We start from the raw sequence: 22,686 nt of genomic DNA, 5'->3' as shown, positions 1-22,686 counted from the left end.
TAGAAACAAACTTAATTCTACTCATGGCTCTTTGTTTCCAAATCAGAGATTATAAAGATTTGACTGAGAAACAGAAAATTCCTAAGAAGTTCTCTACGTACGGGGGGGAAGGACAAGGGGAAGGCAGAATGAGAAAGCAATGAGGATTTCTTTCCAGCCTGATTCTGCAGTTATTCCAGGCTCTGGATTCCCACTGAAGCCAATGGGAATTTTGCATGTGGAAGGACTGCAGGGAGGGGTCTTTCTCAGGGGGGAAATGAGGCCTCCGGCTCACTCTACAGTCCTGTTATTCACTTAGGCACTTTTTAAATTGACACTCCAGAACAGGTACTGCACACACTTCATACTTACTGGGCACTCATGAGGAGCCTTGGGAAGATCATAAAGGTCCAGAGGGAGACAGCCAAGGCAATCTGTCAAGGAAAATAACACTTCCAGGCATGCAACTGACTTGAACGTGTCCCGCTTAGATAGAACTACTGTTCAAACTAAACCTACTTTCAATCTGTTAGCCCTGTATTAGCTTTAAGGTAAAAGCCTTTCCTGTATTGGTTCAGTGGGCTTGCGATATTCCGCCATGCTGCCATCTGACTCCCAACGAGGCTTCACAGCCTCCCAGCCTACGATGCAAGCAGTGGGCTCAGCACTTCCATTGGGAGTGCTCCCCAATCACCCAGTAGCAACCTAGGAGAGTGTGTTGTTGATAGGCTTCACAATGACACTGCTAACGTGATAGCTGGATTTAAAAGGAGTGTGAGTGTAGTCCTGCTCGTCCAGTTTGCAGCCCAAAGAACAATGAAACAGGCAACTGCTACTCTCAGAAAATGAAGCTGAGCTCTGAGCTCAGACAAACTAGAAAGAGGTAGAATCTCCTGTTAAGAGTAAATCACAAGATAGTTCGGGAATTTGAACATCAGTCGAGAAATAAAGAGACACTTCAATGGATAACAGTCGAGGTTGGGAAGCCAAACATTTGAACCGAATTTTTGTACCTTCTATCAATCGGCATCCCCCCCACCTCCGAAAACCCCAAAGCCACCCCGACTGCAAAGACGGACAGCAGCCCTAGAACCTGGGAGAGGCAAGGATCAGAATCACTATCAAGTCTCTGCAGATCTATTGTATCCTGTTCACAGCTCAGGCATCACAAGGATGGGCAATAGCAAACGAGTGTGCAAACCAAACCATTGGTAACTAGTGTAAGAGTTTCAAGCTTCAAGTATGAAAAGGAACAAAACCAAATGAAAATAACACCCTGGAAGTGACCTTTAGCCATGGTCCAAAACTTAGCACTGAGTTATTTCATTCAGGAGGTCACTAGTGAAGAACCTACTGTGAACTGCCTGAATTGATGTGGTTTGGTTTTCTTTTTTATGGTCAGAGGGTTGACTCTACAGATTTATACTTCAGCATGGACAACGTATCTGGCCTTCAACTAGGCATCTGATACAGCAACATTTGATGAGGGAAAGTCTAACAATAGACTTGGACGGAAGTACTATTAAACAGATAAAAAACTGACTAACAGATACTGCTCAAAGATCTGAGTGCAATACAGTGCCCGTCCCAGAAACGGAGACGGCAGGGAGGAACCAGATAAGAAGAGAGTAAGACTACAGGGGTGGGGGGAAGGGTGCAGCAAGCAGTAAGTCAATTCTAACACAAGAAGTTAAGCGAGGTAAAGCAAGACTTCCACAAGTATCAGGAGATGGTACAAGACCAGAGAGGCAGCTCTCTCATTAATCAATGAAGGTGGTGATGTACCAGATCATTCAAAAGGACTGAGCTCCTGAGCTGCTTTTTGCAAATTGCATTTTAAATCAGAAAGATACAGGACAAGTTAGGAAGCAATAAACACCTTGTAAATAGAGATTCTAGGAAAAGATGACATGATATGGAAAAACAGAACATATACAGAAATCAGCAAATATGCAAGATTGGCATCCCCTGGGAATCTGTAATGATTACCACCACCTTCACCAAAACGAAAAAAGTTAGTAAAGTTATGGAAAAGAGAGGGAGATTCGAGAGAACAGATGGGGCAAAACAATGATATGATGATCAACAACACTCTTCTCCAGCTTGTTTGCCATCCACAGAGTTAAATAATATAACATATAATTTAAAAAAGAATTCCTGTACACTGAGTATCACAGCAATGACTACCATGATTTACACAAAGAACTAATCATACCAGACAAACCTGAGTACTTTAACTGCATGCTAGACATGCCTAATTAATTTGTTGGAAGGACTGCAGTAGGCGTCACATACCCGTAACTTCAAATATTTGATAGTGTCACACTGGATCTTTACTGGCACTCCAGGCCCAATTCTGCTCTTGCGAGCAGACTGACCGGATGATCGAAGAGGTGACTTCCAAGTCTAGATGACTGAATATCTATGATATAGAATTATAATTTAGCAGGTCAGGCAGAAGTTTGCAATGGCACCCTGTACCTATCAGTATTAAGTCCTATGTTGTTAAGAGTCATCAACACCTATAGGGATCAAGAGACGAACAAAAACACAGATGATCTGGGGAACCAGAGAGAGACTGTTTAAAAACTAATAAAAAGGAGATCACATTTAGGGTTATTCTTCTCCAAATTTACTACTTTATCTAAGCATCAAAACTAAAATGGAAGAAAAATGGTTATTGACTAACAATGTTAAAAAACCTGGGTTTGTTGGCAAACAGAAAACTAGAATTGATTTCACAATATATTGAAACAACAAAAATCCAGTAACCACACTGGGTTGTACATGTCTTGCATTTCTGAAGATGAGGGAGATGGAAATTTAGTGCATGTAGGATTCAATCATTTTCTCTTCTCTTTTAGTGGTTTAATACTCTCTTACAAAGTAGCTGGACTTTTGCAGCATCAGGCCAAATTTTGACTTTGCCAGAGTAAATCCAGAGCAGCTCCATTGAAATTTGGCCCATTACAGCCATTGCTATCTGTAATGTAAACCAACCCTGTCACTACTTTGCACTTGGAGAAAACCTACATCTTAAAAAGAAGGTAATTCAAAATGTGCTAAAGAAGATCTGATTCAATGTTGATTTCAAAGATATGGTCACAACATGCAAAGGCAATGCCTCACACCCTCTCCTTAATGAGGTGATATTTCAGATCCATGGCTCTGGTTAGCACTAGAGTGGTGTTTACAATACCGTTGCTACAGTCCTGTCAAACTGATAGCAGCAACTTTATCAGCAGACTTAAATAATAAGCATCTCCAATGTCAAATATGCCTTGTGGAATGTAACATGTACCTATCAGGATATATTGGATGCAGAAGATTAGTCAATGACTTATTTTCCATTATCACTTTTGCTCTGCTTGAATGATTCAATGGATAATTTTATAAGTAAATGTATTTTTAAAAAATCTTGAATGCTGTCAAAACAGAGATCAGAAAGCCAAAGTTATCCTCTTAAAGACACACTAATTATAAATGTATGTTAGTTATGCTACGTTTTGTGTCTTGTCGTGACATGGAAGACTTGAGTCAGGCAAGTCAGGAAAGAATCTAGGTAGTCTAGCAAACAATAGCAGTAAAATTAATGCCTAAAGTCTTGTACACATTATGATTCCCCACCAAAAAATGTCCTGACATTCCTTAGTGCCAGTACAGCATCACTGGAGATGGTGATGTCGAGTGAACTAGCATAAACAGATTTTTAGCCATCCTGTCAGGTAGGCCTGCTCTGAACAGCACTGGACAATCCGCCAGATTTATAAAGATATTTAGGCACCTAAGGAAACAGAAAGGTATCTACTGGGATTTACAAGAGTGCCTAAGCTTCTTAGGCAAATCCCGCTAGACCCCTGTCTGTATCTTGAAGTGCCTTTGTAAATCTGGTCCAATGTGATTAAAATACCAGGGTGGCACTGGTGACAACAATGGTGAGAAACGTTAGTGGGGTGGCAATGCAACATAGTCCCAGCCCAGCGGTACTCAAGATCCATCCCTAGATAATGTTTCTCTTTATCAACTCCAAAAAGCACAATGGGGGAGTGTTTGTCTCGCCTTGTGATGACACAAAGCTGGGAGGTATTGCTAACACAGAGAAGGACCGGGATATCATACAGGAAGATCTGGATGACCTTGTAAACTGGAGTAACAGTAATAGAATGAAATTTAATAGTGAAAAGTGCAAGGTCATGCATTTAGGGATTAATAACAAGAACTACTGTTATAAGCTGGGGACACATCAGTTGAAGTAACAGAGGAGAAGGACTTCGGAGTATTGGTTGATCACAGGATGACTATGAGCCGCCAGTGTGATATGGCCGTTAAAAAAGCTAATGCGGTCTTGGGATGCATCAGGCGAGGTATTTCCAGTAAAGATAAGGAGGTGTTAGTACCATTGTACAAGGCACTGGTGAGACCTCATCTGGAATAGTGTGTGCAGTTCTGGTCTCCTATGTTTAAAAAGGATGAATTCAAACTGGAACAGGTACAGAGAAGGGCTACTAGGATGATCCGAGGAATGGAAAACCTGTCATATGAAAGGAGATTCAAAGAGCTTGGCTTATTTAGCCTAACCAAAAGAAGGCTGAGGGGAGATATGATTGCTCTTTATAAATATATCAGAGGGATAAATATCAGGGAGGGAGAGGAATTATTTAAGCTTAGTACCAATGTGGACACAAGAACAAATGGATATAAACTGGACATTAGGAAGTTTAGACTTGAAATTTGACGGTTTCTAACCATCAGAGGAGTGAAGTTCTGGAACAGCCTTCCAAGGGGAGTAGTGGGGGCAAAAGACATATCTGGCTTCAAGACTAAGCTTGATAAGTTTATGGAGGGGATGGTATGATGGGATAGCCTAATTTTGGCAATTAATTGATATTTGATTATTAGCTGGTAAATATGCCCAATGGTCTGGGATGGGATGTTAGATGGGGTGGGATCTGAGTTACTACAGAGAATTCTTTCCTAGGTGCAGACTGGTGAGTCTTGCCCACATGCTCAGGGTTTAACTGATCACCATATTTGGGGTTGGGAAGGAATTTTCCTCCGGGGAAGATTGGCAGAGGCCCTAGAGGTCTTTCGCATTCCTCTGCAGCGTGGGGCACGGGTCACTTGCTGGAGGAGTCTCTGCACCTTGAGGTCTTTAAACCATGATTTGAGGACTTCAATAACTCAGACATAGGTTAGGGGTTTGTTACAGGAGTGGGTGGGTGAGATTCTGTGGCCTGAATTGTGCAGGAGGTCAGACTAGATTATTATAATGGTCCCTTCTGATCTTAAAGTCTATGAGTCTAAGTGTTTGACAGTATCCAGTGAGAACTTATGCAGTGACTTTGACATCAGCTTGGGTCACCACTATATATTCAGCTCGATTATGTGGTAGAACAGCAAGTGGAGGACAACTGAATTACTGTTTGACATTAGGATCTATTTTGATATTTGAGGTATAACATGAGCTAACTCATATCACTTCTCCATGTTACAACAATAGGCAGTCTAAGTGACATGCAGCTCAAAACTTGATGACAACTGCTGACAACATTCCCAGAATGAGATAATACAACAAGATTACTTAAGAGCATGAGCATCTAAGAGCTAGTTAGACTGTCTAGACCAGGGGTTGGACAACAATACAAGCAGTATATTGCAATGACAGATTCAGGATGAAAGCAATGCCAGTATTAAGGTGTGAAATAAACTGGGTTCTCTAGGTTTCTAGTGATCCTTCATTCAGGAAATGGAAAATAATTAAGCCATTGCATGCATTTTTTTTATTTTGTTTTTGCAACCCAATGAGAAGCTATACGGATATGGCCAGGATAAAAGAAAGAGAAAGAAGCTTTGCATAGAAAACTAATCCCGGTTTTTGTCCAGCATTATAAGGAACAGGCCATTATTTTAGTTTACTAAGCAGGGCCGGCTCCAGGCACCAGCCCAGCAAGCAGGTGCTTGGGGCAGCCAACGGAGAGGGGCGGCACGTCCGGCTCTTCGGCGGCGGGTCCCTCACTCCCTCTTGGAGAGAAGGACCAGCCGCTGAATTGCCGCCGAAGACTGAAGCGGCGGCGGTAGAGCCGATCGCGATTGCGCCTTTTTTTTTTTTTTTTTTTGCTGCTTGGGGCGGCAAAAACCCTGGAGCCGGCCCTGTTACTGAGCTGCTGTTCCAAACATTGTTGAGCGCACTGGTACTAAAGGAAATTAGGGAATGGAAGAGCTGCTGTTTTCAATCACATACAAGGACAGAAATCCTTTTAATTACAACCATGCCAATCTACATCTTCCTGAAGCAGCTAATTACATGTCAGGTGGACACCCAGTCATTCAAAACTGCCATTACACTTTTATGTATTCATTCTACCCACCCAATTACCATGGCTACAGTTTGAAAAGATTGAACAGAACCTTCATCTGATCACAACACATCAGTATGAATTTGAGAGTGAATTACAACAGAGCACACCAGCTTACATTAAAAAGATAGAGACTGAAAATGGAAGAGAGAGCATTTTGCCAGATCATCTGAGTAGGAGATGTACTATATGTACACAAACATCAAAGATCCATTATACAGCTCACGGGGGCTCAATGGCATTAACGCACTCACACCTACTTGTAGCATCTAAACCCCTGGCCTGAGTGCTTCAATGATTACTGGAAAGAACAGCAGAGAGAAAAGCTGTGTATTATCCATGGATTATTATTGTTCAGACGGATGAAAACAAACTCAACTGCCAATCTTGAAAAGAGGCACAAAAGGGAATAGCCATTTTTCTCTCTAAACCCACTTCTCCATTTGTCAGCATGGTTTAGCCCTTAGATACTATAGCAATGAGCACTCTAAGAACATTCTAGTTAGACTGGGTAAGAGAAATCCTGAAGAAACCAAATATATTTGGTTATTTTTCCTCATTAACACAAATTAGAGTACGACATGTATTTCCACACAAGAGGATGACAGAGAAGACGCTGAAGGACTATAATCCCATTGATAATACCTTTTTTTGCTGTGTAGAACACGAAGTTTAAAACACTGTCACATCTGCTAAAGTCCTTAGATGACCAAATTCAATCCTCTACTGCTTTTCTCTCAAGAGAGAAAAATAAATTTGGTTTATCTGAAATTCTAATTTGTAGCTGCCACCTCTTTTTTCATTAACATGAAATATCTTTAATTGGACAATTTAGCTACTGTAAATTAGACCATGGTAAATGAAACTAAGAGACAGGGGTTTCTGGTCATGCTTTTCAGTTTGCCAAATCTGTGTTGGCCAACAACTGATTCAAAATCCTGAGTAAATATCCTAGCTATTAAAAAAAGCACAGAAAGGAATGCTTTATTTGGAAATACCTCTGCAACCCAGCTCCTTGGTACTCCTGATCAGTGCACTCGCCTTCCGTTCAAGGGAATGATGAGGAGTTTGTCTTGGCTCAGCAAAACTGCAAAAGTTAGCTGGTGTCTACGCAGCCCCAATGAATTCATCAGGAGGGCATTAAAAAACAGAAAAAGTCCTATACCCACAATAATGAATACATTTTGGTTGTGACATATAACTCATTTTTCAACACAGACCCACGTCAAGAGCAAAACTGCTAAACCAAATTAAAAAATTATTACCTAAAAATGTGTGAAGATTGTAAGCAAACAATATTGTTAATGAAAAAAAATTGCACTGAAAAAAAAAATTGCAACAGCTACTGGGAAATTAAGCCCTTTACTAAATATGAGCAAGGGAGTTTTTTCTGATGAGAAACCCAAAGTTTCTTGGTCATAATCTCACAAACTGTGACCTGAAGGAAGAGATAAATTACTTAGCTGATGAATAGTAAGCAATACTAAATTCACAATGTCCTGGTTAGGGGCAAGAAACGTACTTTCTAACAAACATCACACCCATCAGAAATGAACTGACATGAGGAAATTAGATGGGGCATTTTCCTCCATTCAAAACCCACCAGGGCAAACACCGTCATAGTGACCAGTTCCTGGGGTTCAAACCTAATATAACTTAAGAGACTCAAACCAGATCTTGGACACAAATACTTATGAACTTAAGGGAGAAAGATGGGAATCTACACTTGGATCTCAATTCAAGCTACAACGGGAATCAAAATCCTGGATTAAATAGTTAGGGGCAGTGTTATTATATGCATTCAAAATCCACACACCAATTTTGCAAGTCTGACCCATGTGTACAATAAAAGACGCTTTAAGAATGATGTGGACAAACTGGAGAGATCTAGAATACAGCAACAAAAATAACAAGAGGTTCAGAAAACCTGATCTCTGAGGAAAGATTTAAAAAATGTGCCCATCTAGTCATGAGAAAAGTTGTCTGAGTGGGGACCGGAAAACAGTCTTCAAGTTTCACCTTGTCCAATGAAGGTAAGACAAGAAGTAATGGGCTTAATCTGTAGCAAGGGAGAGTTAGGTTAGATATTAGGAAAATCTTTCCCGCTGTAAGGATAGTTATATACTGGAACAGGTTACCAAGGCAGGCTGTGGAATCTCAGTCACTGGAGGTTTTTAAAAACAGGTGAGAGAAACACCTTTCGGGGTGGTCGAGGTATACTTGGGTACTGCCTCCGTATGGGGCAAGGGATTCTAAAGATCCCTTCCAGCCCTAGATTTCTATGATTCTGTGACTGTAGCCAGCCAGCCAGTGGAATCCTGCTGCAAATACCAGACAGCTCTGTGTGACAAGACTAATTTGATTGCACGAGGTAAACCAGAGTGATGAGAGAAAAGTACTCTAATAGAGAAGCTGAAAATCTTAGTGAAATATTGAGTGTCCCTTTAAGACAGCAAGACAAAAAGATTTTGACCAGTTCAGATACGAGCTGACCATGTACCATTCTACTTCTATAAAACTGCCGCACTACTGGGAGTATGCCTACACTGCAAAGTAAATTCAGGGCTTGGGTTTGAGCAGCTATGCTCATTTGTAACCCAAGATTAGGAATTGTTGAACCCTGACTCCCAACCTGGCGCTTCAGTGTCTACACTGTATTATGTGGGCCCGAGTCCAACCACCCATATCCCAGACTCCCTACTGCCCTCCCATAATGTGTCTGCTCTCATCCTTTGCTTGGGTGCAGTGTGGGAAAACATGATTGTTCTCCAGACTTGACTGTCCAGAGGACAAAAAGTTGGCCTGTGGGATGGTGGGATACTTTTCTCAGACTCCCAGGGCACAAATCCAGTGGGACTGCAGCTACACTACAAAGCAATCGGGCTTGACCCCCTCGGTCCCAGTTTGACTCAGGCTAGGACCCCCCCCCACCATAGGGTCGTGGGTCCAAACTCTGGATTCGAGTGATGTGTATGTAGACAGAAGGAGGGCAAGGCTTGAGCCTGAATTTGAATCCTGGGCTTACAGTGTAGACATATCCTGTGATTTTACTAGCTTTACATGAGGAGTAAAATAGCAAAAATCTTGCCAGCCTACATACGAAAGTGATACTTATAGATAATCTCATTAGCTATGCCAAACCTAAAAGATTCCCAGCCACAATAGCGAGATGGTAGAAAGTCCAGTCAATGTATGCTAAAACCCTTCCCAAAAACCGTCCATCCACCTACATAGATAGCCTGGGTGTTATGAAAACACTGAGCCATTAAACTCCACTATAGTCAATGGAATAAAATAGAGTTATTGAGGAATTCAATGAAGACTCACATAAGCATAATAGGTCACCACTGCAATTTATATTACAGATAGGTCTGAACTAAAACTATGAATCTAAATACCCCCCAGTTTTGGAAAGCTGGATCCAGACTTTGCAGACGAGGCCTATCTCTTATAGGAGAATATTTTAAGTAGGTAAAAATAAAACCAACCAACAAACCAACGCGACTCACAATCATGCTAGGTCAACACAGCGTTGCTAGAAAACACGGGTCAAAGTTAGAAACTCCCTTCTTGGTAAGAACACATTTATTGGAGCAGTGAAACTGTTGTAACACCTCCAGGTACTTCAAAGATGTCTCTGTATCACCAGGGCATCAAAGAAAAATGCCGTCCGCCTGCCGCTGTGTTAACTTATTATCCAAGGCATCCGTTGCAAAATATTTGGACATCGGTACCAAATTTAAATGAATATATTACACATAACAGTCCAGGAAAAGACACGGCCCGAACTACATGAGCAAAGAAAAAGGGGAGTTAAAGAAAAGAGGAGCAACGAAATAGCCAAAGATGAACAAATCGGCGGAGAAAGGCCTGATGCAGAGTCAGGAGCCAGCCACAGGAAAACTCTGGGGAACGTCCTCAGAGAAGGGAACTCCATGGATGGAGCCCTGTACTGCACTGCACTCCCACAAGCTCCAATAATATCTAGGGATAGATACCAAGGACAACCCAGCCAACCTCTCCTGCTCTGGAGGATGGCAAAAAAATGCTGGCTAAAGTATTATGAGCCATGAGATAACAATCTGGATTGAATTTGTTGATGTTAGCAGCAGCCTGGAAGGAAGGAATCATCGATTCTTCAAACTGCATCCATGGAAGGAGTCGGTAACCATCCTGTAACCAATTCAGCTTTCAGATCAATTTCGAGCAGAACCCAAGTGGGAGTGCTGCACAGTAATTTAGCCTGAAGGTGATGAATGTATGAATGTCCGTAACAAGGTCTGAACTGCAGCACTGCAGAGAAAAACCTGATTTGACAGAAAATGCAGAGATGGAAATAGCCTCAGAAGGACTGGCTCAGCTTGTTGAGGGAGTGACCCAGAGCAAACCTTAATTTCCAGTGTTGTCTACCAGCATTGTCCTCGCCCTGAACGACAAGGCTGCAGAAGCCGTTCCAAAATGTCTTGAAAAGGTTTCCCTCAACGCGGTAGCCAGGAGTTATCTAATGAGAGCCTAGACCGGCTACCCCTCATCAAAATAAGTGTGTGTCAATCAAGAAACAGTCCACAGCGGGCTCAGGAGGGAGCTAGACAGCTCAGTGTCATCAGGATATTGAGGATGGCTAAGGTCATACTCCTTGATCATATCTTCTGGGGGCCGTACAGAGACCAAACAGAATGCAGATGAAGGGAGATGAACAGAACTATGTAGCACCTGGCTCGCTTAAGGCATTTCTTACCTACTGAATCAGCCTATGGTCTTCCTCTGGTGGGGCGAAGGCTGCTGCTTACCAGCAAGCTGCAATTTAGGACAGAAGAGCCACTGATCGCTAATTATACACAAGTTGTTCATCTGCTTATTCTTTTTGATGTGTTATGGGACACAGGAGCTGTAAGTCTGTGCTAGACAGAGTGAAGGCCAGATTCTCTCCTATACAGTGTTTAAATCCATTCTTTTTATGGAGTTATTTCAAATTTACACCAGTGCAGCAGAGATCAGGATCTGGCCTTTACTGTATTGGTGTTAATCTTCCTTCATTCTCTAAATAGATGTTTGTTTCAAAGAATGACTTTTAAGGTAAAAATGTAAGCAATATTTATTGTGTAGGTGCAGCTGTCTATCAGTTTGATTCGATTCTTTAAAATGGAACAGCTAGAACAAACTCTGGTGGCAAACCAGCATAAAGAGGTCATTGATTATTAAAATCTCCTGACAAGAAACCACCACGATTTATTGCAAGCTCTGTGTGTGACTGTAGTATGAATAAGTAGGTAAAATTCCACTGAAGCTACAGTTTGCTTGATCATCCTGCGGTGCAAAAACATCACCCTCCCCCCCCTTTGCTCGCTAGTACCGAAAGAGTCTCACTCACACACACACACACACACACACACCAAGAAAGAACACTGCAATGTGACTGAACCAATTTCGTTCTTTCCTGAGTCTATCCTGACGCTATTCATGAATTTGCCTACTCAAGACATACAATAAAACAGAAAAAGACAGCTCCATTCTGCTTCAGTGATCTACTGCTAAAGAAAGCACATACATTTTCCAATGAAATCCATAAATGAACGACAGGGCCAAGCCCTGCCTATATATCTTCAAAGTCACAGGGGCAAAGATGTGCCAACTCTGTGCCCTCTGTAAGCACAGAATCTCCCACATCTACCTAAACAGCTTTCAGCAGATTAGCAGACATAAACATGATCTAGTTAGTCTTTACCTTCAGGGGGTTTAAGGCTGGCTACAACCTGCTGATGTGCCACAATTTGGTCTCTTTCTTTCTTTCTTTCTTTCTTTTTCTAAGTGCTGGCAATTATATCTGATGGTTTCAAGTTGCAAACATCTTGCAAAGCTGGGGGAGGAGGAGATGGGAAGGAATAAAACAAAAACAAGTCATAGTAACTTCCCTTCACCTTTAAAAACGAACAAAAGACAAAGGAAAGCCATGCTTCAAAACTAAGCCATCTTCCCTCTGAAACTATTTCCATACAGCAGGGAGGATAAAATGGAATGCAGTGGAAATGCTATGTAAATGCATTAATTTTTTCAAAGATATAATGCAGCCTAGCACGTCTCTAACGCATCCCGTGCTGCTTCCAGTGAACAGTTTCCTCTTACCGGCAGCGACATATCACTTTTATCAGGATGCCAGAGATCACTTTCACACAATGCCAGCAGATGTAATTTTCTTAGATGCATACACAGTTCATCATTTAGATACTAGATGACAAGGTGATCACAGGGTGACTCTGTAATGCAAGTTTGTCGTTTGGTATTTTGAATTCTCAAATGATTAAAAAAAAAGATTTATCAAATATAAATATCTTTAAGAAAAAAGTAACAAAAGTGCTACATATGATCAAGGAAAAACAATTCCGTTAGTTTCTGCTACTTAAAGTAGGTTTGCTTTACAAATATTACCACATCCATTATCAATATGGCTTCCCGTTATTAATTAAATTGTCTGTAGCAGTACAGCTTTCTGACACCATAACAAGGACAGAGTAAAGAGAACACAAAAGCATTACACCCTATATCTCAAGGAGGAGATCTTCCTGCCTTTTAAGAAGTGTTCATATTTGGGTGCATATTTATGCCATGTTGATAACTAGCAGAAACTAGATACCAACGTCCTCCAATAACCTTTCAGGCCTGTTAGGATTGCAGGCAGTAGTTACACAGACTTGTACAAACTCACCCATTTATTATCTTAATCCCTTTTTCGAAAACATTGCTTTTGAGAGGGGCTGGAGGGGGAAAAGGTGAGAGGAAGAACAAAAGGTAACGCAACTTCTATGAGAGATTGATCGAGTCTAGACCTCTTCAGAGCAGGCACTGCTAGATGTGCCAAATAATGAATAGTGGTTTTGAGAAGTGGACTGCCGTCCATTAGACATTCAGCTCATTTTTCATGTGATCCCAGGCTGGGCTTCTATCATGGTCCCAGAGGCAGAAGGCAGTATTTTATCCACTAAGCCATGCAGCTTGTGAGAGTAGAGGATGTCTGTGTTGAATATGTGAGCATCAACCGAAATGTGTGAATATGTTTCCCATGGACATTCTCAGCGCAGTACCCAAAAGAAGTATATCAAGTCACTGTGTGACCAGTGAGGCACGGCTTATTGCAGCTGGAAATCACTCATTCCCATGCTGAAGTGGGGTTTCTAGTGTTCTTTTTACTCTCTGTTGATACTCCCAATATGGTGTCCATCGACCCTGTGCCTCTACCTCAGCTTCCATCCTTTCAGTCTTGGAGAAGGAAAAGCGTACAGACTAGTTTTACATGATGTCTAAGGGTATCCAAGATTTGAAATGTGGCCTAAGACTTGGAACTGAGGACTCTCTAAAATACCTGGAAGCACTTTCTTGGAATGCTAAGACAAAGCAGCAAGATTTTCGAGCCACTGGGGCTGGGAGAGGGAGGTTGGTTGGTTGACTGATTATTTACTGGGAATTAATACTGAGAGAGTATATGCAAAGGCTGAGGGCACCATGCCATCTTCACAGAACAAGACCCTAACAGCTAACTGACGTACAAGAAACTGCAAAGTTATACTGTAAGAAGAACACATATTAAGGACCGAGGAAAGTCTGCTAAGGTGCTACGTCTAAAACTAAGTTACTTCTTGCTTTGACCCTCCCCCTTCTTTGTATCAGTCGTCGTCTAGGGCCTCTGTCTTGATTTCGTTGGTTCCTTGCCGGGCCAATGCCAAGATGGTGTGGTTTACTGCTGCCATTTCCACGGCTAATGAAATGGGATCTTGGTGGTCACTATGGCTAGTGCTGTCATCCTGTGTATGCAGAAAGGAAAAAGATGAAGCGTTGTTAATTAGTGAGCATTCAGTCTGAGCGAAAGAGTTTTTAAAGTGAGCAGTGAACTAAGGGCCGCAAATTACACTTTTGCTAACTGGGTAGGGTTGAAAAGAAACACGGACTCCCTTTAAGAAAATGTCATTCACTGGGCAAACACAGGTTCATTGAAATGGGCAGGGCCGGGCGTGGAGATTCACGTTTATTTTCAATACATAAAAACGGGCTAATGGCGAGCGTAGTGCAGAATATATTAAAGGATAAGATAAGAGTGATTTTGTGTAAAATAGAAGTGACACATACATACATATGTTCTATTTTATATCGGGATACATCTATAGACAATTCAGCACTAAGCCAGCTGCTGAAAATGTCCCAGACAGATAAAAAAGGTGGTGAAATGACCTCATGCAGGAACTACCACAGCAGATCACACTGTCTAGCCAGCCATCCTGCTACATGCCACATCTCATTTAATTAAATAGTGAAAACCTGTGGGTTATACTGCTGCCTGCACTGCAACCTCAAATAGATCTGGAGGCTGTCACCATATTTTCCTATGCGTCTTTTTTCTAAACACTGAAAAGAAGCCTCTTAATTTTAACAGGACAACAGTTTAATTGTTCAGGATGCGTGGCTGCTGTGAAGTACGAAGAATATGGGGAAAATCCACTGCTATGGGCCTGCAATGAAGATTTTTCTCAGCACTGAAATGTTTTAAGATCAATGAAGGAAAAGGATTTCATTCCACATACACACTGAAGTGTGCAGTTTTCTGAGCCTACATTAGAGTGGGGGCATGGTTTGAATATAGGTGTAACTCTGACACCCTTTGGTGGCTTGTTTCAGTGGGGTCAAACCTGGGACACGTTGATCTTAATGCACGAGCTTCTACTGCCTGAGCTAAAAAACACTTTTCAGATAGCCAAGGTTGTAGCAGGCTCCTCAATCTCTAGCTGGCCTAGCCACCACTAGAGGGGGACAGAGTGCCATGCCAAGCAGCCACCGCTTACACAGGGATACGTAGGGCCCTATCAAATTCAGGGTCCGTTTTGGTCAATTTCATGGTCATATGATTTTAAAAATCATAAATTTCATGATTTCAGCCATTTAAATCATAAATTTCATGATTTCAGCCATTTAAATCATAAATTTCATGGTGCTGTAATTGTAGGGGTCCTGACTCAAAAAGGAGTTCGGGGGGATCGCAAGGTTATTGTGGGGGGGGTTGCGGTATTGCTTCCCTTACTTGTGCGCTGCTGCTGCTGGCGGCATTGCCCTTCAGAGCTGGGTAGCTGGAGAGCAGCGGCTGCTGGCTGGGAGCCCAGCTCTGAAGGCAGAGCCGCCGCCAGCAGCAGCGCAGAAGGAAGGATGGCACGGTATGGTATTACCACCCTTACTTCTGTGCTGCTGCTGGCAGGGCGCCACTTTCAGAGCTGGGCGCCTGGCCAACAGCCCCCGCTCTCTGGCCACCCAGCTCTGAAGGCAGCGCAGAAGTAAGGGTGGCAACACCATGACCCCCCTAAAATAATCTTGCGACGCCCCTGCAACTCCCTTTTGGGTCAGGACCCCCAATTTCAGCAACACTGGTCTCCCCTGTGAAATCTGTATTAGTATAAGGTAAAAGCACACAAAAAAACAGATTTCATGGTCTGTGATGTGTTTTTCATGGCCATGAATTTGGTAGGGTCCTAGGAATAAGTCATAGTCATAGAATTTAAGGCCAGAAGGGAACGCCAAATTCTCTATTCTGACCTCCTGTACATCACTGACCACTACCACCACCCAGTACCCGCACACTAAACCCAACCAAGTTCTAATCCTAAATCTAAAAACCAACTCTTTCTGGGATCTTGGGCAAAGCAAGCGGCAGCTTCCCCCTTTCTGAACTGGGGGTAAAAATACTTACTTACCTTACAGAGGTCTTGGGAGAATTAGTTAATATTTTTACAGCATTTTATAGAGCAAAAATGCTAAGTATTTTTGTCATTATTACATCAGGCCCATGATGATGAATTTGCAACAATATCATTTCTAAATCAAGATGGCAGGTGGTGATTGCTGGTGGGACAGAAATGCCGGTTTTCAGTAAACTCCTGAGGCTGTTTAACAGAATCTCTTAATTTGCCATGAATTTTGGGCCAGATGTTCAAAACCCTGCATGCACATCAGAATTTTTGAATACCTGACCCTAAAAGTCAATTAAGTGAACTATGAGAAAGTGTAAAAAACCCAAAATCCCTCTGAAGTTGTATTAACTTTATGTTATTAACTTTAATGGTAATTGGATAAACTTTATGTTTTCAAGTTTTCTGGAGTCTGAATGATACTCTGAAACACAGATTTTATGGTTTTAACGGCTGAATGGGTATTAAATGGTCATCAGCACAGCTTTCCACAGTAATGCATTTAACTTTTAATGCCTAATTATCCTTTACAGTGGAGTCTGGGCTAGATCATTGAGAACTGCAACGTCTAAGGACTCTGAACAGAGAATTTTGATGCAATTAAGCAAATTAAGCAAAAAAAAATCTTTCCAAAAATATGTTGGATAATACAAAAATACAGAAAGAAAGAAATGGTTTGGAATTCTAAACAATGCATCTGCTAACCCATCAATTCCTCTATCTGACAGGCATGCAATTAAATGTGCTTGGCTGCAGTTTCAAAATATATCACACCAATTATTTAGGAGATTCTGACCTTGCACAGCCATACGGAGCAGAGCTCCACCAATTACTTCCAGAGATGGTCTCTAAAAGGATCTTTGTCCTCCACCAAAGAAATAGCAGCAGCTCTAAGGATGGTGGAAACAGAGCAGGCATACCAGCACCTCTCACCCAATCAATGTCCCACTGGACTTGGGCTGAGCCTACTAGGGTCGCTACTCCAGGACACTGGGCTTCCAGTAACCAGGAAATGAGATCTCCTACTTCCTTCCAGGGATGGCCTATTAAGAAAACCCCAACAAAACCCAGACACCTGGGTGTAGCAGCATGAACACAAGGAGCAAAGGTAGCAGAACTGTTCAGCAAGGCCAATGATGTCAAGTGAATCTATCCAAAATGGACTTAGTCACCACTGACTCTGCAGGGGAAGATGGAGAAGGGGAGGTGGGATGAGAACATGGGTGCCTGATGTCACAGGGAAGCATGTTTGTGCCCAACACACTGCAGAAATGGTTAAAGATCTGTACGTCCTTTCTTGAAGGTTAACCACTGTACCAGTGCCAGAGATAAGGAGAGCTTGAATTATAGATGGTGCGTAGCTTGAGTTAACACTGTCCTAGCATTTTTCAAACATTGTGTGTTGTGTGAATGGTGTCACTTGCTTGTTTGGAGCAGATCCTCCTGTCTTCTTCTACCTTCTCTGCTTCTCTGCCTCCCTCTGAACATCTTCCCTCCTCCTCCCCATTGCGTACTTGCCAAGTGTCCTGTTGTATGACAATAAATCCAAGTGGGTGAATACTTGTTTCTCACACATTCAATAGGGGAGCTGTGCTCTTCCACTTTCCCCATTAAAATTACATGAAAGAAAAAAAAAAGAAGGAAGTCTGACTCATGAGAGGTACAAGGCCCCATGACGCTGAAGTGTCACATGCGGGGTCTCCCATCTGGGGCCACGCAGCTCAGCTCAGATTCTTACCTGCTCTGAATAGTCATTCCCATCGACGTCATCGCTATTGGAATGGCCTCCTGGACTCTGTACATCTATGCCATGGCTCTCCAGGATTGCTGCTTCTTCGAAAAAAGCAAATGGATCCCTAAATTATCTGATGCATTACCGGAATTAAAGACCATCCATATTTTAGGCATTTAAAACAAGTGGACTAGCAAGGTCAACTCTTGACCTCCTCCTCTCAACTATCCACAATTTGGGTGGGTGTTAAGTGTTCACTTCTGTTGCCCCCCCCCCCCAAAACTGTTTCCATTCTCAATGTCTAATAGTCAAACTTTCCTTCTTCCCCATCTAGTCTACAACGGACAGAGTCTCCCTTGTGCATGCAGTGTGTCTGCAGCCGTGTCGGTCCCAGGATACGAGAGAGACAAGGTGAGCCAGGTAACATCTTTTACTGGACCAATTTCTGTTGGGGAGGGAGATAAGGTTTCAAACTACACAGAGCTCTTCTTCAGGTCTGAAGCTCGAAACCTTGGCTAGTCTGCAGAACGCAACACAGCTGAGTTTGTGAGCTGTGTCCTATTCCAGCTTGCGCACGGTCAACAGAATTGTTTACTAGGTTCCAGTCAGTTATGGCTCTGCAAACCCACTGAAGGCAATAAGGTGGCCCCGGGGTAACTGAAGGAAGAATTTAGCCTGCAGAATCCTTGGTACTGGTGATGGTATCTGAGATGTAAAGAACCCATCTTGACTTTCAGATCTCAGCGGAATCTTACAGGGTTGGCAGTAAGAAAAAACACCACCATTTTGACTTGTAAAATGAGTACATTTGAGTTAGACATTACTGAGGCAAGAAACTTGCACACAAAGACCCCTTTTTAAAAAAATCGCTTCCCCTCTCCCCCTGGCACTTTTCAGAGTAGAACTGCATTTTAAAGGTTTTAAACTCAGTACATTTTGAATTTCCCCTATCCCCAGTGCAGAAATCACTGCTTCTCTTGTTTCATTTGGGACATCCAATGGGACTGGGCCAATAATTTGGTGTTAGGGAAATATGAATCCTTCGATATTGATCAGATTCAGACTTAAAACAGAAATTAGGTCCTCTGGTGACATCCGATCACTGAATCATTTTTCCTGCCCTACTACTGACATTTGTAAACCGAGTCCAAGATGATAGTTTAGAAACGTTGAGAGGGTGAAAGATTTATTTTTAAAAGTGCTTTAACTGACTATTAAAAATGCTTAGAGCTTCTAGCCATTTGCATTAATAGAATTCAATCTTATGCTCGCCAGTTCCCTGGAGCTGGCCCTTCAGGTTGTCTGAAAGCAGGTTCTCTGATACATTACCGATATTGGCTCTTCTCTTGATTTCCTTTCTCCGGTTGGCAAACCAGTTGTACACTTTAAGGGAGGTAACTCGCTCCAAATCTGACAACTTTTTGCCTGTGAAAATATACAGTAGAAAGCACAGTTGTTTACAGGGTTTCACCGGCACTTTGCACATATAAGATCAGCAGATCCCTGCCATGTGATAAACCCTTGAAACTTAGAGCAGACAGCATTAGAGAGTGGAACTACCTAAGAACAGTTCACAAATGAAACTCAGGGCTTTTCTTTGCAACTACAGCCAGCTCAGTCCTAAACTGTGATAGAGAGCAAAGCTGCTCTTCCAATTCAGGAGACCAGGAGTCAATTCACAGCTCTGCCACAGAATTTGTGTGTGACCTTGGGCAAGTCACTTCACTTCTCCGTGCCTCAATTCTCCATAGTAAAATGGGGATAATACTTTCCCACCTCATAGGGATAATGAGAAGCTAATTTGGTTACTGTGTCGGAGGCGCACAGGTAGTAACTGCCATAGAAAAGCTAGTAAACATTAATGAGAGGTGAGATATGGGGATAGCAGAGAGAAGATCTATTAGTAGTAACAACAACTTATATAACACTTTTCATCAGCTGATCTCAAAGTGCTTTAGAAAGGGGTTGCTATCATTATCTCCATTTTACAGATGGGGAAACAGAGACATGGAGCAGGGAAATGACTTGCCCAGGGTCACCCAGCAGGTCAGTGACAGAGCTGGGAATGGAACCCCAGTCCAGTGCTCTGTCCACTAGACTAGACTGCCTCCCTGCTAAGTTATAGTCAATAATGCTAACATTTTCCCATATGTTAGGACGTTTCGTCCTAGCTTTTCTTTATTTCGCCTTTGGGTTTATTACTTTTAATTCCTGTAAACAAAAGTTGCAGAATGTGTTCTCTGCAAGGTTTGGGTATGTTCTACTATTTCAACTAAGCAAAGGCAGGTGAAGGGCCAGCTCCAGGGAACTGCTTCAAACTTGGCATTATTACACCAGATACCCACACTCCAAGCCCTGGTAGGATTTCTCATCTCCTACCCTCACAGGAGCAGGAAGAACTGAGAAGATGCTGGTGGGGGGGAGAGGAAATGAGATCCCACAACATACACAATCTACAAGGGAGACTCATGTCTAGAAGCTACAGCGAAGCTTGGACGTCAGGAGACCAGGGCTCCCTACTTTGCCAAGGATACACCATGCGATCGTAGGCAATTCACAACCTCTCTGTGGCTACATTTCTCCATCCTTAAAATGAGATCAGTAACAACAATAATGCCACATACCCACTTTTGTAGAGTAGGGTGACCAGACGTCCCGATAAAATCCCCCTTGTCCCGACCGATGATTGGTCGGGACGCAACTTGTCTCGATATTTCACACTCCGTTTTTTGTTGGTTTTTTTGCTCTGCTGGCAACACCCCCCGCCCAAAAAAATGTGTCCCGATATCAGTATTTTCTTCCTCTCACCTGGTCACCCTATTGTACAGGGCTTTGAGATCCTCAGATAAGAAGTGCACATATTTGTAAAAGCAACTAAAAATAATTGGCTTTAAAGAATGCAAATCTCTGAAATGCATTCCCTTTCCTATGGATACCCTACATGACCCTGTATATATGAAATGTTTTGATGCTGAACTTCACCTCTAGATCTCTACTATTTTAATTAGTAGAAATGTATCTTTCAGACATACGTGTTTGGGTCTGAGGCCCTCATGTTCATCCAAGTACAGCAGCTTGAGTGACACGATCCATATAGCGCTCTAGGAAATACTTCCTACTGGTTGAGAGCACTAAATTGTTAGTAACAGCCATAAAATGAGAGTTGCTGAATTTAGCAGGAGATGTTGAAATCTAATTGCAGACTCCTTTGAAAAGAACAGTGCGATCAAGTCCTTACCTGGCTTCTGTATAACTGCATTACAGGCATTTGCAATTTCTTCTCTCTTTGCCTCATCAGGATATTGATTCTCATTGAAGTAACTGCAGAAAAAAAACGTTTTTCAGAAATCAAAGCAGGAATGCACCAAAACAGCTTCACTAAAAGGTGTCAAGGGCTAGTAAATGCACCGGTCTTAAAGGGACAATATAGATATATTACGTTTTATGTTGAACAGTATGTGCATGTTTATGTATTACATGTGAACACACAGTTCCCCTTTAAAACCTTCTCAATGGCCTTAGATAACCAAATGTCACTGCCGCACTTGCGCCATTCCCTATAGCAAGTGAGTAGGTATAAGAAAATAGAAAATGCTGCAAATACCAAAGATACTATTGCAAAGTGAAACACTCCTGGTAGGAAACCCCACAGTTAGTACTGAGGCACCTCGGCTCCTTTAATTAAGAACGTAAGAATGGCCGTACTGGGTCAGACCAAAGGTCCATCTAGCCCAGTGTCCTGTCTTTCGACAGTGGCCAGTGCCAGGTACCCCAAAGAGAATGAGCAGAACAGGTAATCATCAAGTGATCCATCCCCATTACATGATAACATACTATTTTTTCCACATGACTCTGTCTCATTCAGTGCATAATGTTCAATATTTATGTTGATTCTCGGGGTTCAGTAAGCATCTCCTATTTTCTCATTCACTATATGCCTACCTCCCCACTGACCACCAAAATCTTCACATTTTACCAGGAAACACATAACTACAGCTGTTTTGAGTCATTACTGTGGGATAACATAGTGGTTTTCTTACAAGGGGTCTGCGAGTGCAGAACTATATAGTAATACTCTAAGAACTATGGATTAACTCTAGAGTGCACTTTTAAAATTGTATATTTTATTTAATAATTGTAAACTTACTATGGGATAAGAGATTATTTTAATTGTAACATTTTAGTGCTATAGATTTTGATAATTATCATTTTACTATACCTATAGTTTTGCTATAAAAATTATAATTTTACTATTAGAAATATTTTCCTTAGCTGTAACAAACTCAAACAAATTGATTTAAAACCTCTGAGCCCAATCAAACTCAAAGTCAATGGTGCCGATTCAGACCCTATATGCAGGGATCACTTCATTTCTTTTCAGTTTGCCTCGTAGGAATAGATTTGTAGGGGTTATTTTACAAAAGTAAAGGTCAGAATTACAAAAGTTCCTTAGTCAACTTGGTAATGGACTCTTACAATTGTTGCTGTGTATTTAAGGGAACAAATTTTGCTTTTTATTTTTATCAAGAGACCGCATAGCAGTGGACTCATGAGACATGCATGCGTGCACCCCGCCACCCCATCTCTGTGTGTATCTACTCCCAGCATAACTTTAGATAGTTGATATATCCTTCTTTTTCAGCTAAAAGATGCTATATAGAAATAAATGGATGAAACCAATTTAGGTTATCTTGCTGTTAAAAGCATGATTTTGTTCCTTGTAATATTCTGTTTCCAAGCTACCTTTGAATAACTGTAGTTAACAGTGCTCCCACTATTTCGCTTTGGAGATTATTCCACAGTTAAATCACCCTTATTTGTAAGTAAATTTTCGTAAATGTCCAGCCTGAATTTTCTTTTCTTGCATTCCATCCTGCTATTCACCCCGTAATTTGCA

General features: G+C 41.9%; 1 protein-coding gene across 10 annotated transcripts in view; it reads right to left on the bottom strand.

The window, feature by feature from the left end:
• Nucleotides 1-12,725: 12,725 nt before the first annotated feature.
• HMBOX1 (homeobox containing 1) overlaps nucleotides 12,726-22,686 on the bottom strand; it is a 155,024-nt gene continuing 145,063 nt past the window's right edge. For 2 of the 10 annotated variants that reach the window (XM_045008504.1, XM_045008503.1), the window contains 5 exons: nucleotides 21,028-21,110; nucleotides 19,119-19,214; nucleotides 17,796-17,890; nucleotides 17,482-17,583; nucleotides 12,727-14,131 (listed from right to left, as the gene is read on the bottom strand). In XM_045008504.1, the coding sequence (XP_044864439.1) occupies nucleotides 13,994-14,131; nucleotides 17,482-17,583; nucleotides 17,796-17,890; nucleotides 19,119-19,214; nucleotides 21,028-21,110 (514 nt within the window). In that variant the 3' untranslated portion in view covers nucleotides 12,727-13,993. Of the gene's footprint in view, nucleotides 14,132-17,481; nucleotides 17,584-17,795; nucleotides 17,891-19,118; nucleotides 19,215-21,027; nucleotides 21,111-22,686 lie in introns of all 10 variants that reach the window. The other 8 variants (XM_045008507.1, XM_045008508.1, XM_045008509.1 and 5 more) reach the window with 8 other exon arrangements.

Source organism: Mauremys mutica, chromosome 3, assembly GCF_020497125.1.
Source record: "Mauremys mutica isolate MM-2020 ecotype Southern chromosome 3, ASM2049712v1, whole genome shotgun sequence".
In the NCBI taxonomy this organism is placed as follows: Eukaryota; Metazoa; Chordata; order Testudines; family Geoemydidae; genus Mauremys; species Mauremys mutica.
Note: the sequence above shows the minus strand (reverse complement) of the source record. Positions and strands in the feature narration are given on the sequence as shown.